General features: G+C 54.2%; 1 protein-coding gene across 1 annotated transcript in view; it reads right to left on the reverse strand.

Moving 5' to 3' along the window:
- The window catches only part of SCN4A (sodium voltage-gated channel alpha subunit 4), a 37,774-nt gene that overhangs the window by 2,649 nt on the left and 22,736 nt on the right, over positions 1–12,389 (reverse strand). The window contains exons 16-23 of the mRNA XM_071450824.1: positions 8,679–8,808; positions 7,835–7,989; positions 5,116–5,289; positions 4,321–4,443; positions 3,805–4,083; positions 2,540–2,593; positions 970–1,107; positions 344–448 (exon numbers count right to left, since the gene is read on the reverse strand). Coding sequence (XP_071306925.1) covers positions 344–448; positions 970–1,107; positions 2,540–2,593; positions 3,805–4,083; positions 4,321–4,443; positions 5,116–5,289; positions 7,835–7,989; positions 8,679–8,808 — 1,158 coding nt within the window. The remainder of the gene's footprint in view (positions 1–343; positions 449–969; positions 1,108–2,539; positions 2,594–3,804; positions 4,084–4,320; positions 4,444–5,115; positions 5,290–7,834; positions 7,990–8,678; positions 8,809–12,389) is intronic.

The raw sequence follows: 12,389 nt of genomic DNA on the forward strand, positions 1-12,389 counted from the left end.
TTTGGCTGGACCAGGGTCCCTTCTGGGGGGTTGAAAGCTGAGCTTTCCCTGAGAGAAAAGAGAGCCAGAGAGGAGCTGGGAACTGAACTAGGAAAAAAACCCAAATTCCTGCAAAAGAAACCCCATCACTGCTCTTGCCAGCAGACTAAGGGCTAAAGGGAAGGCCCAAAGGAGGTGGCCTGATGTCAGCCTCTTCTGAAGGCCCAGCTCTTGGCCAGGTCCTGTCAGAAGAGTAACAATGGGGCAAATGGTCTTCCCTGGACCCTTCTCATTCCCTTGGGGACAGCTGGTGGCTTGAAGTGCTCCCTGTGTGCTCCACTCCAGGAGGATGAGCCCAACGTACCGCTGGCCTGGGGATGGGCTTCTGGGGTTTCTTGGAGCCCAGCTTCTTCATGGCATTGTAGTATTTCTTCTGCTCTTCTGTCATGAAGATGTCTTTGCCTCCAAAGTATAAAGGCAATCACCGCTGTTAGTCTCAGGAATTCTCTTCCCACCAAGTGTGTCTGACCATGTCCCTCCCCACCAAGTGTCTCCAGCCCCTCAGAGATCCTGCTGGGAGCAAGGTGTCCTCTCTGTGCCCTGCAGAGCCTGCTCAGCACCACCAGTGTGCTTGGCCCTGCCTACCCTCTTCCCCTGCTCCTGGCTTGGAAGGAGAAGTTGAGTCTCAACCTCGTGCATGGGAAAATGATCCCAGGGTGGGAAAAGAAAATAAAAGTGATGGCCCAGGGAAGAGAAAACTCAGCCTCCCTTTGCTTCCTCCCTCTGCACCCATAAATGAAGTCCTCTGTAACTGCTGTGACCAAGACACAAAGCTCCACGTGCTGTTTGCCCAGTGCAGGAAGCCACTAATGGACAAGAATCCTGGGATTCATTCTGGTCCTGGCCATGGTGGCCCTGGTCCCATCACCCCACTGCTGTGCTGGCCCCCTCCAGCCTAGAGCAGCCCCTCAGGAGCCAGGAAATACTCATCTTTTTCTTCTGCTGGTTGAAGTTGTCGATGATGACGCCAATGAAGAGGTTCAGGGTGAAGAAGGCCCCGAAGATGATGAAGATGACAAAGTAGATGTACATGTAGAGGTTGATCTCGTACTGTGGCTGCTCTTCAATCTGGCCAGGAGAGACGGGAAATGTGAGGCTGACCCTGTCCCAAAAAGGTGTCCCCCAGCCCCCAGACAGGGGTTTGTGGTGTTTGGACAGAGCCAGGACGTGGCTGCTCCAAAACTTTTGGCTCTGTGTTCCCAATGGGAGCAGCCACAGGAAGGGACATCCATGTGACACTGACTGAGGGACAAGGACATGCCTGTCCTTGATCCCTGATCCCACAGCATGGGCTGGGGAATGGGAAAGGATGTCTTTTGCAGTGATATTAATGAGCGGATGAGTTTCTTCCCAATAATCAGCATTCCAAGGGCTGAAATGTATCTCAGAGGGGAAAGGAAAAGTGGATTAATTTGTCACATCAGCACAGCTGGGTGACAGGCCAGCCATCCCTGGATAATGCTCCTCATCCCAAGGAGCATCCCTTAATCCTGCTCTGTGTTTGCCCAGAGACACCCCAAGGTGACCCCATTGGCTTCCCCCAGTTTGAGGAAAGCTCTTGGCAGAACAGGGAGGATTTTCTCTCAAGCCAGCTTTGCCCCAGGTGGGGCAGAGGCATGAGGGATTTTCAGAGGGTGATGAAAGGTTGCTAAAAAAAGGCAATGAAAATCACTCCTTGAGGCCTGTAGGTGTGTGGGCTGACCCCCAGTGTAATTGGAGAATAGTAGGAAACCCCTTCTGCTGTGGGGACACTTTTGGGGGTGGGTCACAGTAGGAAGAGCCTTTGCACGTCACTCTTCAAACACTTGGGGTTTTTTAATAACTCTTTGACCCCCATGGTTGAACACTGGCTGCTCTGTTCTCATAACCCACTGATTGCTCAAGGCAAGCCAGGTACTTCTCCAGCATGGGGTGAGCTTTCCCAGCTGGAGGGGTCCCAGAGGACATCATGTCACAGCAGGCAGAAGAACGAACCCTCCAGGTTGGAGCAGTGGGGGCAGAATGGGGATTTTGGCCCCTGGAACTGAAGCTGAGTGGAGCAGATCCAGCCCCAGCAGTGGGGTGGGGTGGGAGCCCAGTGTGGAGCCAGGCTGCAGGTGACAATGACATGGGTGGCACAGGGACACATGGCTGCACCTCAGCAGGGGGATGCTGTGGCTGCCCAGGTGTCCAAGGCTGGGTGGGACAGAGGTTGGAGCACCCTGGGATAGTGGGAAGTGTCCCTGCCCATGGCAGGAGGAGGCACTGGATGGGCTTTAGGGTCACTTCCAACACAAACCATGCTGGGATTCCATGATCTGATACATTTGGGGGGTTTCTCCACCCTGTAGCCTTCATGTCCTGGCTGAAGTCACGGGTGGGATGCAGCACCAAAAGGCAGAGCCAGAGGTGATGCTGTAGCCAAGGATCCATCCCAGCCTCAGCTCTGGGCTCCTGTTCCCAGTGTGCCAGGGGGAATCCAGCCCTGGAGTCAGCCCTGTGTCCCTGCGTGTCCCCTCACCTCACGGGAGTCCACGGCTGCATACATGATGTCCATCCAGCCTTTGAAGGTTGCCTGTGGGAACAGGAATGGTCAGACCTGGAGTCTTTTCCAACACAAAGGATTTTGTGGCAGTGGAGAATGTACTTTCTGGGAGTTTGTGGCTGGGAACAAAGGGAAGGTGATGGGTTTGTATTTGGGGTTTAGCTCTGAGCACTCTGGGTTCTCTGTGGGAATGGCAGGAGAGGAATGGGGGTTGAATCCACAAGAAAAATGTCCCAGAAATATGGAAATTCCCAGGTGAATATGCATGGACCATTCAGGGGCTGAGACTACCAGTGACTTTGCAAAACACCACTGCAAACAAGGCAGGGAAAAGAAGCAATTGACTCTTTTCTCCCTTCTGCTGTCTTAGAAGTAATTTTCCCAAAGGCAGAGCTGTGCCAGGGCCAGCTGCCTCCTTTCCGGTCCCAAACTGTGCCACCTCCATAGCCCTGACTTCCACATCCTGCCTCTGCTTCTGCTGAATTCCCATCCCAGCAGGGTGGGGGCACCACACCAAGTCTTTTACAGGGTCTCCACTGCATCTCTTACAGCCTTTGCTGCTGATTTGTTAAACAAAAGGGCTGCACATTTTGTTTCCTGAATCTGCTGGAACAACAAGGCTGAAGAGGAAGCTGAATTTAGAAGCAGGGTCATCAACTGGGGTTGTTTTCCGATTCTGCAGCCACCAGTTCCCCTGGATCTGATGGGAGTAGCCCCAGCCTGCCCAATAATGGAGCCCACATCTATATTTTTATCAAAGCTGTGGTGAGCAGTTCCCCTTTGCTGCCTGACCCAGCTGTGGGGAGTTCAGTGGAACCCAGCTGCCCCAGGGGACACATGTGCCCTTTTTCCAGTCGTCACCCGCCCCACGCACGGCCCCACAACTCACAGCTGGAGTGGGCTGAACTTTCCAAAGGGGTGCAGGGGTCCCACAGAGCCTCCCCTCCCAACTCCTGCACCCTGTGCTGGGCAGGGGCTGCTCTGCAGTGCCAGACTTGGTGCTGCTGCACCCATCTGCAGCAGCTCCCTGGTGAAATCTTCCCCATCTTCTACCCCATCCCTTTTCCTCTTGGCTAGGAGTTTCCCTCCTTTCCTAAGGGTTTTTTTTTTTTTTTTTGTGTTAAAAACCAGCTTTGGAGCTAAGAAATAGCTAAGAAACCCCATCCCACATCAGCCCTGATGCTCATCCCACCACCCTGCTCCACACGTCCTGGACAGTGACACCCCATGTCGCGACGTACCACCTGCAGCAGGGACAGGTATCCCAAGCCCACGTTGTCGAAGTTGACCTTGACATTGACCCATCTGACCTCGTTGGTGTAGAGCAGGGCCATGCAGTCGCTCTTGTTGTTGACCACGTTGATTTCGAAGAGCTCCCCGGTGGTGGTGTTGACACACCTGTAGTACTTCCCTGCAAACAGGTTCACCCCCATGATGCTGAAGATCAGCCAGAAGATGAGGCAGACCAGCAGGACATTCATGATGGAGGGGATGGCACCCACCAGGGCGTTCACCACCACCTGCAAGGACAGAAAAGACCTTGGGGGACCTGGATGGGACCTTCATGTGCCCATGCCCAACCTTGCCCCCCCCCCCCCCCCCCCCCCGAGCAGCACTGACTGAGGTCAGACTGGACCAAAGGTACCTCAGCATTGATCCCACCAGTCTGGAGCCCCTGAAAACCATCCATGATGCAGAGGACTGCTGAGGGCTCTCGTGTCCTTGTCAGGGCCAGCAGCACACGGGGACACACTCACCCTCATGCCCTCGAAGCGGGACAGAGCACGCAGGGGTCGCAGAGCCCTCAGTGTCCGCAGGGATTTGATGGCTCCCAGCTCGGAGTATCCCAGCCAGTTTGCTGTCAGGCTGACCAGGGACACCTGGAAGGAGCAGCCCAAGTGATCAGCAGCACCTCAGGTGGAAACACAGCTGCAGCTCCTGCCCTCCCTCTCTCCCCAGTCCCTCGGGCTGGTGGCCATCCTCTAGCCCTGGGACAGGGACATTGAGTCTTTGGGGTCCCTGGTGACCAGACACCTCAAGGGCCACAGAATCCCAGAATGGTTTGGGTTGGAAGGGACCTCAAAGCCCATCCAGTGCCACCCCTGCCATGGGCAGTGACACCTCCCACTGTCCCAGGCTGCTCCAAGCCCTGTCCTGCCTGGCCTTGGACAATCCAGGGATCCAGGGGCAGGATGACACCTCTTGAATGTGAAGGTGGAATTGATGTGAGACACAGAAAGGACAGATTGCTCTGTCATGGACCATTTGGGAGACCCTGTGTCCCTTCACAGCTCTGCTGGGCCTGGTTGGTGGAACTGCAGGGGCTGTTTTTGGCTCGGGTGTAAGACAGAATGGTTTGAAAGGTTCCTGCAACCAATGAAGTGTTCCATCTTGTGGAGGACCATTATTTTAAGTAATGCTAAGTAATTTTAAGTAATGCTATAAGCCCTCATTCCAGAGCCTCCCCTTTATTCTCTAAAATACAATCTGGGTTCATTTACAACAGCCCCTAATGCCCCAAGCCCCTCGGCCTAGCCCTGCCCATCACGTACATCCACGATGAGGAAATCCAGCCAGCACCAGGCATTGGTGAAGTACACCTTGAAGCCATAGGCCACCCACTTGAGCAGCATCTCGATGACAAAGATGTAGGAGAAGACCTTGTCTGCATATTCCAGGATGGTGCGGATCACCTTGCGCTGTTCGATGTAGATGTCCTCGAAAGCCTGCAAGGGGCATGGAGCTCTGTGACAGCCACATCCTTCTGTGGGACCCCAGGGAGCTCTGTGACAGTCCCATCCTTCCACAGGACCCCACAGGGCTCTGTGACAGTCCCATCCTTCTGTGGGACCCCATGGAGCTCTGTCACAGCCACATCCTTCCATGGGACCTGTGGCATCCCAGAGCACACCCTTGCTGGCATCTCCCTGCCTTCCTCTCCCATGGACACACAGCCCAGAAGCTGTTGAATCATCCAGGGATGCAAACCTTGGAGGATTGTTGGTACCTGAGCTTTGTTTCTCATCCAGGTTCAGAGGAACAGAAGGTGCCCTGATCCCAGCCTTCCTCCCAGGCCTTTCCTTCCAAGGCTCAGGAAGCTGGAGCCCAAGGATGGCTGGTCCATGAGGAGCTGATCCACCTGGGGTCCAGCTCCTGCTTGGCTTTGTGGGGTTAGCCCCAAAGCAGAGCTTCACTGAAGCCAAGGTCCAGCTGCATCCAGCTCCCAGGTGTCTCAGCTCAAAGTCAGGACACCAACCCACACCCTGGGATGCTCTGAGAGTTTTGAAAATGCCCTGAGGAGCTGGGGTGAGTGCCACACCCCCGTGTTGAGTAAGCACTGGAGGTAGGGGTGTGGTGACCAGGTGCTGCACAGCTGGGGTAGCACAGCTTTCAATTCCTGCACCAGCTACAACCTCAGACATCCCCAAACCACCTCAGAGCGAGCTGCAGACATGTAAAGTGTGTCTGAAAAGCCTCTGAAAAGCCTCCCAGTCCCTCTGTTCTCCTTCCCTCCCTCCAAACCTGCAGAGAAATTTGTATTTCCTGGGTTAAATCCAGCCCAAACACTTGAAAAGCACCAGGCAAACACTGATAATGAATTAGGTTGATTTAAGACATGTAAAGTGTGTCTGAAAAGCCTCTCAGTCCCTCTGTTCTCCTTCCCTCTCTCTTCACCTCCAAACCTGCAGAGAAGTTGGTATTTCCTGGGTTAAATCCAGGCCAAACACTTGAAGAGCACCAGGCCAACACTGATAATGAATTAGGTTGATTTAGCAGAACACCTAGGTTCTGAGAGGGGGCACCAGGCACCGATGGAGGTGCTGAACAGCAAAATAAAAACCATGAACTGTTTGTCAAGCACCTCTTGACAGCTGGTGATGGTGGTGGTGAAATGAGGAACCACAGGAAGCTCAATAAATGGCTCAGATGGTTCATAGTCGGCATTCAGAGCAGCAGTGGGGGCTGTGAGCAGTGGATCCCCTCGAGCTACAGGGCATAGCCTGTGGATGATGGTCCAGGAATGCTGGGGAGGGTGACCAGGGCTCCTGGAAGGTGTTAGACCTGAGCCAAATGGGGTTTGAAATCAAACATCTGCCCACAGCTGGATCATTTGGCACAGGAGATGCCCAGAGCCTGGGCTCTGTCCCCTGCTGTAGGAGTGTGCTCTCTGTTGACAGAGTGACAAAACTGTCTTTTGTCTTCTTAAAAGGAAAGAAGCTTAGAAGTTTTTATCTTCGATTAAGTGAAAAGACACCTCATAGGACTCGGGGGACTTCACTTCAAATTCAAGGATAGCTAATTGGACAGAAGCTAAAAAATTTTGCTTAGGCACTTTAGTAGAAAAAGAAGTGAATAAAGAAACTAATGGCTTTTGTAAAGTGTTTTACTAGGAGCAAGAACATCTGGCACTTGGTTTGGTTTTTCTGTTTCTTATTTTGCCTTTAATAAAACCTTTTTATTTCCTGCAACAGAAGCCATTCTGCTGATTTTTGTGCCTCCAAGGGTAGCTGAGCAACCTTGGGTGTGTTATAGGCCTCCAAAAGCTTATTAGACCTGGCTCAAAGAGGTAAATATAACACCCTCTGTTGGGGAAGATGAAACAGGAAAGCCTTATGATTGTCTGGCAAAAGATTTTGAGAATATAGAAACTATAAGTGAGATTGAAATGAAAGCAAGCTTTGAGATCCCTCAGTTACTGAACAACTGGAAAACAATGGTGTGGCCAGCTGAAGGTGATCCCCTTTTGATGGAACAACACCCTCTGCTTGCAGACAGGCCCAAGGGTCAGAGCAGACCCTGCCAGCTTGGCAGAAGGGGCCCAAAGAGGAGTTTTTACGGTTTGAAATGTAACCCAGTATGGTAATGTAATGATTCTTATAGGCTGTATGGAAATGCTATAGGATTTGTGTGTTGTACTAGATTGGTTAGTGAGAATTAGAATATTCAACACAGAAAATGATTTATTGTATTGGAACGGGAACCTCACTCTCTTATGTTTTTGCTCTCTTACCCCTTTTACTCTCTTACCCTCTCATCCTCTCTCCCCCTCTCTTCTCTCAGGCCTGCTCTGAGCTGTGGCTGGCAGCTCCCAGCAGGGCCCTGCACCCAGGCCCTTTGCAATAAACCCCAAGTTCCTGACCTGGCTGCAGAGATCTCTCATCTCCATCCATCCCGACCGTGCTACCCCTGATGCTCCTACAACCCTCCCTGGGCTCCCTCAGGCTGGGAAGCTGCTGCAGAGCCCTGGGGGCAGGGGAAGGTGGCACCTACCAGAGCCCCACTGCTGAGGAGGATCATGAAGACGATGAAGGTCTCGAACCAGTCATGCTCCACGATGCGGAAGCAGGTTTTCCTGAGGTTCCACCAGATCTTCCCCTTCTCACTGGTGATGTCCACGTAGAGGCAGGGGAACCTCTTCACACAGCCTGGGGACACAGGGCTGGTGTCACTCCTGGCCAGGGTGTTCCCACTGTTCCCGGTTTTATTGGCATTTTAAACCCTCCCTGGTGGAAGTTGGACCGGGATCTGTCACAGACATCTTTTATGAAAAACCCTTTCCTTAGGATTTTTCCTCCTGAGAAGCTGAGAGGCCTCAGGAACAAAATGTAACCAATGGTTATCTGCTGCTGTGGAAGGCAACAGGTGCATCTGGGATTGGGCTCATGTGGTTGTTTCTAATTAATGGCCAATCACAGTCAGCTGGCTCAGACTCTCTGTCTGAGACACAAGCCTTTGTTATCATTCTTTCTTTTTCTATTCTTATCTAGCCTTCTGATGAAATCCTTTCTTCAATTCTTTTAGTATAGTTTCAATGTAATATATATCATAAAATAATAAATCAGCCTTCTGAAACATGGAGTCAGATCCTCATCTCTTCCCTCATCCTCAGACCCCTGTGAACGCTGTCACAGCTCCCAGCTGGGCTTAGGTGGGGTGCACGAGGGGAACTCCATGGGGATCATCTCTGGGGTGGTGCAGGAGGATTTGGGGCTGAGCTCAGGGAGCCTGTGAGTCCCTGTGCTGCAAGAACTGGTTGGCATAGGCCCCTCCACTCCCATTTTGCCCTGTCCACACCCCTCTCCCATGTCCACAGGGTCTCCTGCCCTGCTCTCACCTTCAGTGAAGCACTCCTCAGGCTCATTGCTCTCCTCAGCCTCTTCTGCCACCTCCTCCTCCTCGGGTGCAGGGGGTTTGTAATCCACTGTGCTGCACACGGACGAGGCGTTGTCACTGCTCAGGGGGTTCTGCAGGGGGACAGCAGCTCAGGCCAGGCTCCTGGCCAGCTCCAGCCATGCTCCTCGTGCCCCAGAGAGCCCAGGAAGGACTCCTGGGGGGTGGGACCCCCTTGTTTGGAGGATGCTCCCATGGACACACAGCCCAGAAGCTGTTGAATCATCCAGGGATGCAAACCTTGGAGGATTGTTGGTACCTGAGCTTTGTTTCTCATCCAGGTTCAGAGGAATAGAAGGTGCCCTGATCCCAGCCTTCCTCCCAGCACAGCAGCTCCGTCTCCCATCCACCTGTGCTGCCACCTCAGGCTGATTTTCTCACCTCCTCCTCTTTGTCTCCATCCAAGCCTTGCTCTGCCAACCCCCCTTTGGTGCAGGAACCCAAGCAGCCTCTGCTCTCTCCTCCCTCTGGCTCAGCTCGTGCTGCAGGGCCCTCAGCCCAAGGTTCACCCCAGCTCCAAACCTGCATCCCAAATGCCTCTCCCCTGCTCCATCCTGCTCCAGAGCTCACCTTGGCTGCCTTCCCAGACACCACTCAGCAAGGCCACAGGGGCTGATAACAAGGGACAGCCTTGGCAAGCCCCTGGGACTCTTTTTCCTCTGGGGTTTTTTTTTTGCTTTCTGAGAAGCCCTTGTGCAACACTTGAGGAAGGAGCAGATCTCCAGCCCTGCCTATCCTGCCTGGGAGCAGCAGGAACCAGAGGGTCCAGGATGGGTATTTCCAGCACAGGAAGGTGTTGGTTTACATGGGAAGGAGATAATCCTCCCCTCAGGCTGCTCCTGCTGTTGGTAATCCATAAAGGAGCTGCTCCATCCTCCAAAAAACAGGGAAAAGCCTCTGGGGTAAACTGAGGCACAGTCACTGCCCACAGCTTCAGGGGCCACAGAGAAGATGTGGCTGTGGGGACCTTTGGGGACATGCAGGAGAGGACACAGCAGCAGGGGTGACACCAGCTCTCAGGGACCCCTGGGACCACCCTCAGTCTGGGGGGAGGGACAGGAGGGCCAGGGGGATTAGGGAGGCTCAGCACGGAGCCAGGCAAGCTGTGGCCCCAGAGAAGGACACACAGGAGCCATCTGCCTCCAGGACAGCAGAGAGGGTCAGGGTGGGGACAAACCAGTGGGGACAAACCAGTGCAGCTGCCCTGGAGATGTGGGGGAAGGTCCAAAAGGGCCTTGGATGGCTCAGGGAGCCCAGGAGTTCTCTGGGTGGAGGTCAGGGCTGGTTCTGCTGGGTGGGGACAGGGATAAAACCCATCCCTGGGGGCTCCTGAGCCCTCCCACACCTGGAACCAGCAGGTTTGGGGGGCAATTTCCATCCCACACCTGGCACAGCATCTCCAGCCTGCCTGGGGCTGTCCCACCCTGACTCACCCTGTGACCCCAAAATCCACAGCCCTGAGAATCACAGAATTGTTCAGGTTGGAAAAGCCTTCTGAGACCATCGAGTCCAGCACTGCCAGGGCCACATCCACAGGGCTTTTAAACTCCTCCAGGGATGGGGACTCCAGCCCTGCCCTGGGCAGCTCTGCACCCCTTTCAGGGAAGAAATTTTCCCAATATCCAATCCAACCCGCCCTGGCCCAGCCTGAGGCCGTTCCCTCTGCTCCTGTCCCTGTTCCCAGCCCGACGCCCCCGGCTGTGCCCTCCTGGCAGGAGCTGTGCAGAGCCACAAGGGCCCCCCTGAGCCTCCTTTGCTCCAGGCTGAGCCCTTTCCCAGCTCCCTCAGCCCCACTGACAGGGCCAGGAGCATCTCAGGACACATGTCCCTGCCCAGCAGGGTGGGATCCCCACGGGAGGAGCCCCTGGAAGAGCCCTGAGCCCTGCACCGGTTCTGCAGAGCCACACGGTGGGAGCCAAGGGGGTGCATTAAAAACAGGCAGGGGGAATGATGGGCTGCAATTTACCATGAAATCACAAATTTGAGAGTCTCAAAGACCGTGTAAATCCAATCTCCTGCCATGGCAGGGACACCTCCCACTGTCCCAGGCTGCTCCAAGCCCCATCCAGCCTGGCAGCTCCTCCCTGCTCTGAGCTGCCAAGAGAAACCAGCTGCGATTGTGGCTGCGATGATCCTGCTCTTGTCATTTCCCCGAAAAAAAAGCTTTTCCTTGCAAAGCAGCTGCTCTGGCCGTGGGCAGGATTTGCCGGGGTGGTTGCAGCCGGTGGCGGTGGGAGCGGAGTGGGCGCTGCGCGGGGCTCTGGCTCCATCTGCAGCCGAACCCGGCTGTGAACGCACCCGGCACCAGCCCCGGAACAGAGCACGGCTCCCTCCCTTCAGCACGCGAGCGCTGAATCAAATCATTGTCATTTCACCTTGTGAACACAGGCTCGGAGAGCTGGGGGTGCTCACCTGGAGATGGGGAGGGTCTGGAACAGCTCAGAGCCCCTTCCAGGGCCCAAAGGAGCGCCAGGAGAGCTGGAGAGGGGCTGGGGACAAGGGATGGAGGGACAGGACCCAGGGAATGGCTCCCAGTGCCAGAGGGCAGGGATGGATGGGATATTGGGAATTGGGAATTGTTCCCTGGGAGGGTGGGCAGGCCCTGGCACAGGTGCCCAGAGCAGCTGGGGCTGCCCCTGGATCCCTGGCAGTGCCCAAGGCCAGGCTGGACACTGGGGCTTGGAGCAGCCTGGGCTAGTGGAAGGTGTGTGACAGACACGTTTTGTGAAAAACCCTTTCCTTAGGATTTTTACTCCTGAGAAGCTGAGAGGCCTCAGGAACAAAATGTAACCAATGGTTATCTGCTGCTGTGGAAGGCAACAGGTGCATCTGGGATTGGGCTCATGTGGTTGTTTCTAATTAATGGCCAATTGCAGTCAGCTGCCTCGGACTCTCTGTCTGAGACACAAACTTTTGTTATCATTCTTTCTTTTTCTATTCTTATCTAGCCTTCTGATGAAATCCTTTCTTCTATTCTTTTAGTATACTTTTAATATAATATATATAAAAAAAAAAAATCAAGCCTTCAGATCCTCGTCTCTTCCCTCATCCTCAGACCCCTGTGAACACTGTCACAAAGGTGTCCCTGCCACGGCAGGGGATTGCAATTACATGGTCTTTGAGACTCTCACCAACCCAAATAATTTGTGATTTCATGATAAATTGCAGCCCATCATTCCCCCTGCCTGGGCAGGGCCCCTGTTTTTAATGCACCCCCTTGGCTCCCACCTGAGTCAGCTTTGACTGAATTTAGGCACCAAATCCAGCTGCCCCAATGGGCTGAACTGGTATTTACTAGTTGATATTTAGTGGTTACCTTTTGCCTTTGCTGAGCTCAGAGTTTTCCCATGCAGTGTTTGGGGTGGGTGCTCTCTGCTGAACACACCCCAAAGCCCAGAGCTGTGCCAGGACAGGTCCTGTGGCTGCACCCCAAGGTTTTCCCACCTGCTGGGAAGCACTTTGGGGTGACAGGGAGCTGAGGTCCATGGGGACCCCCTGTGTCCCCTCTCATTCTGGCCAGGCTGGCACTGGCATCACCTCTGCAGAGCGCCCAGTGTGCTGGGCACTGCTGCTGTGGGACTGGGGTTGGGTAGGAAAAATCTGTGGGGAAATGCCCACTCTCAGCCCTCCTGGTGGCAGCCCTGAGGGAACTGAG

Source organism: Agelaius tricolor, unplaced genomic scaffold (assembly GCF_023055355.1).
Source record: "Agelaius tricolor isolate 1412-34295 unplaced genomic scaffold, bAgeTri1.0.p SCAF_31, whole genome shotgun sequence".
Taxonomy (NCBI): Eukaryota; Metazoa; Chordata; class Aves; order Passeriformes; family Icteridae; genus Agelaius; species Agelaius tricolor.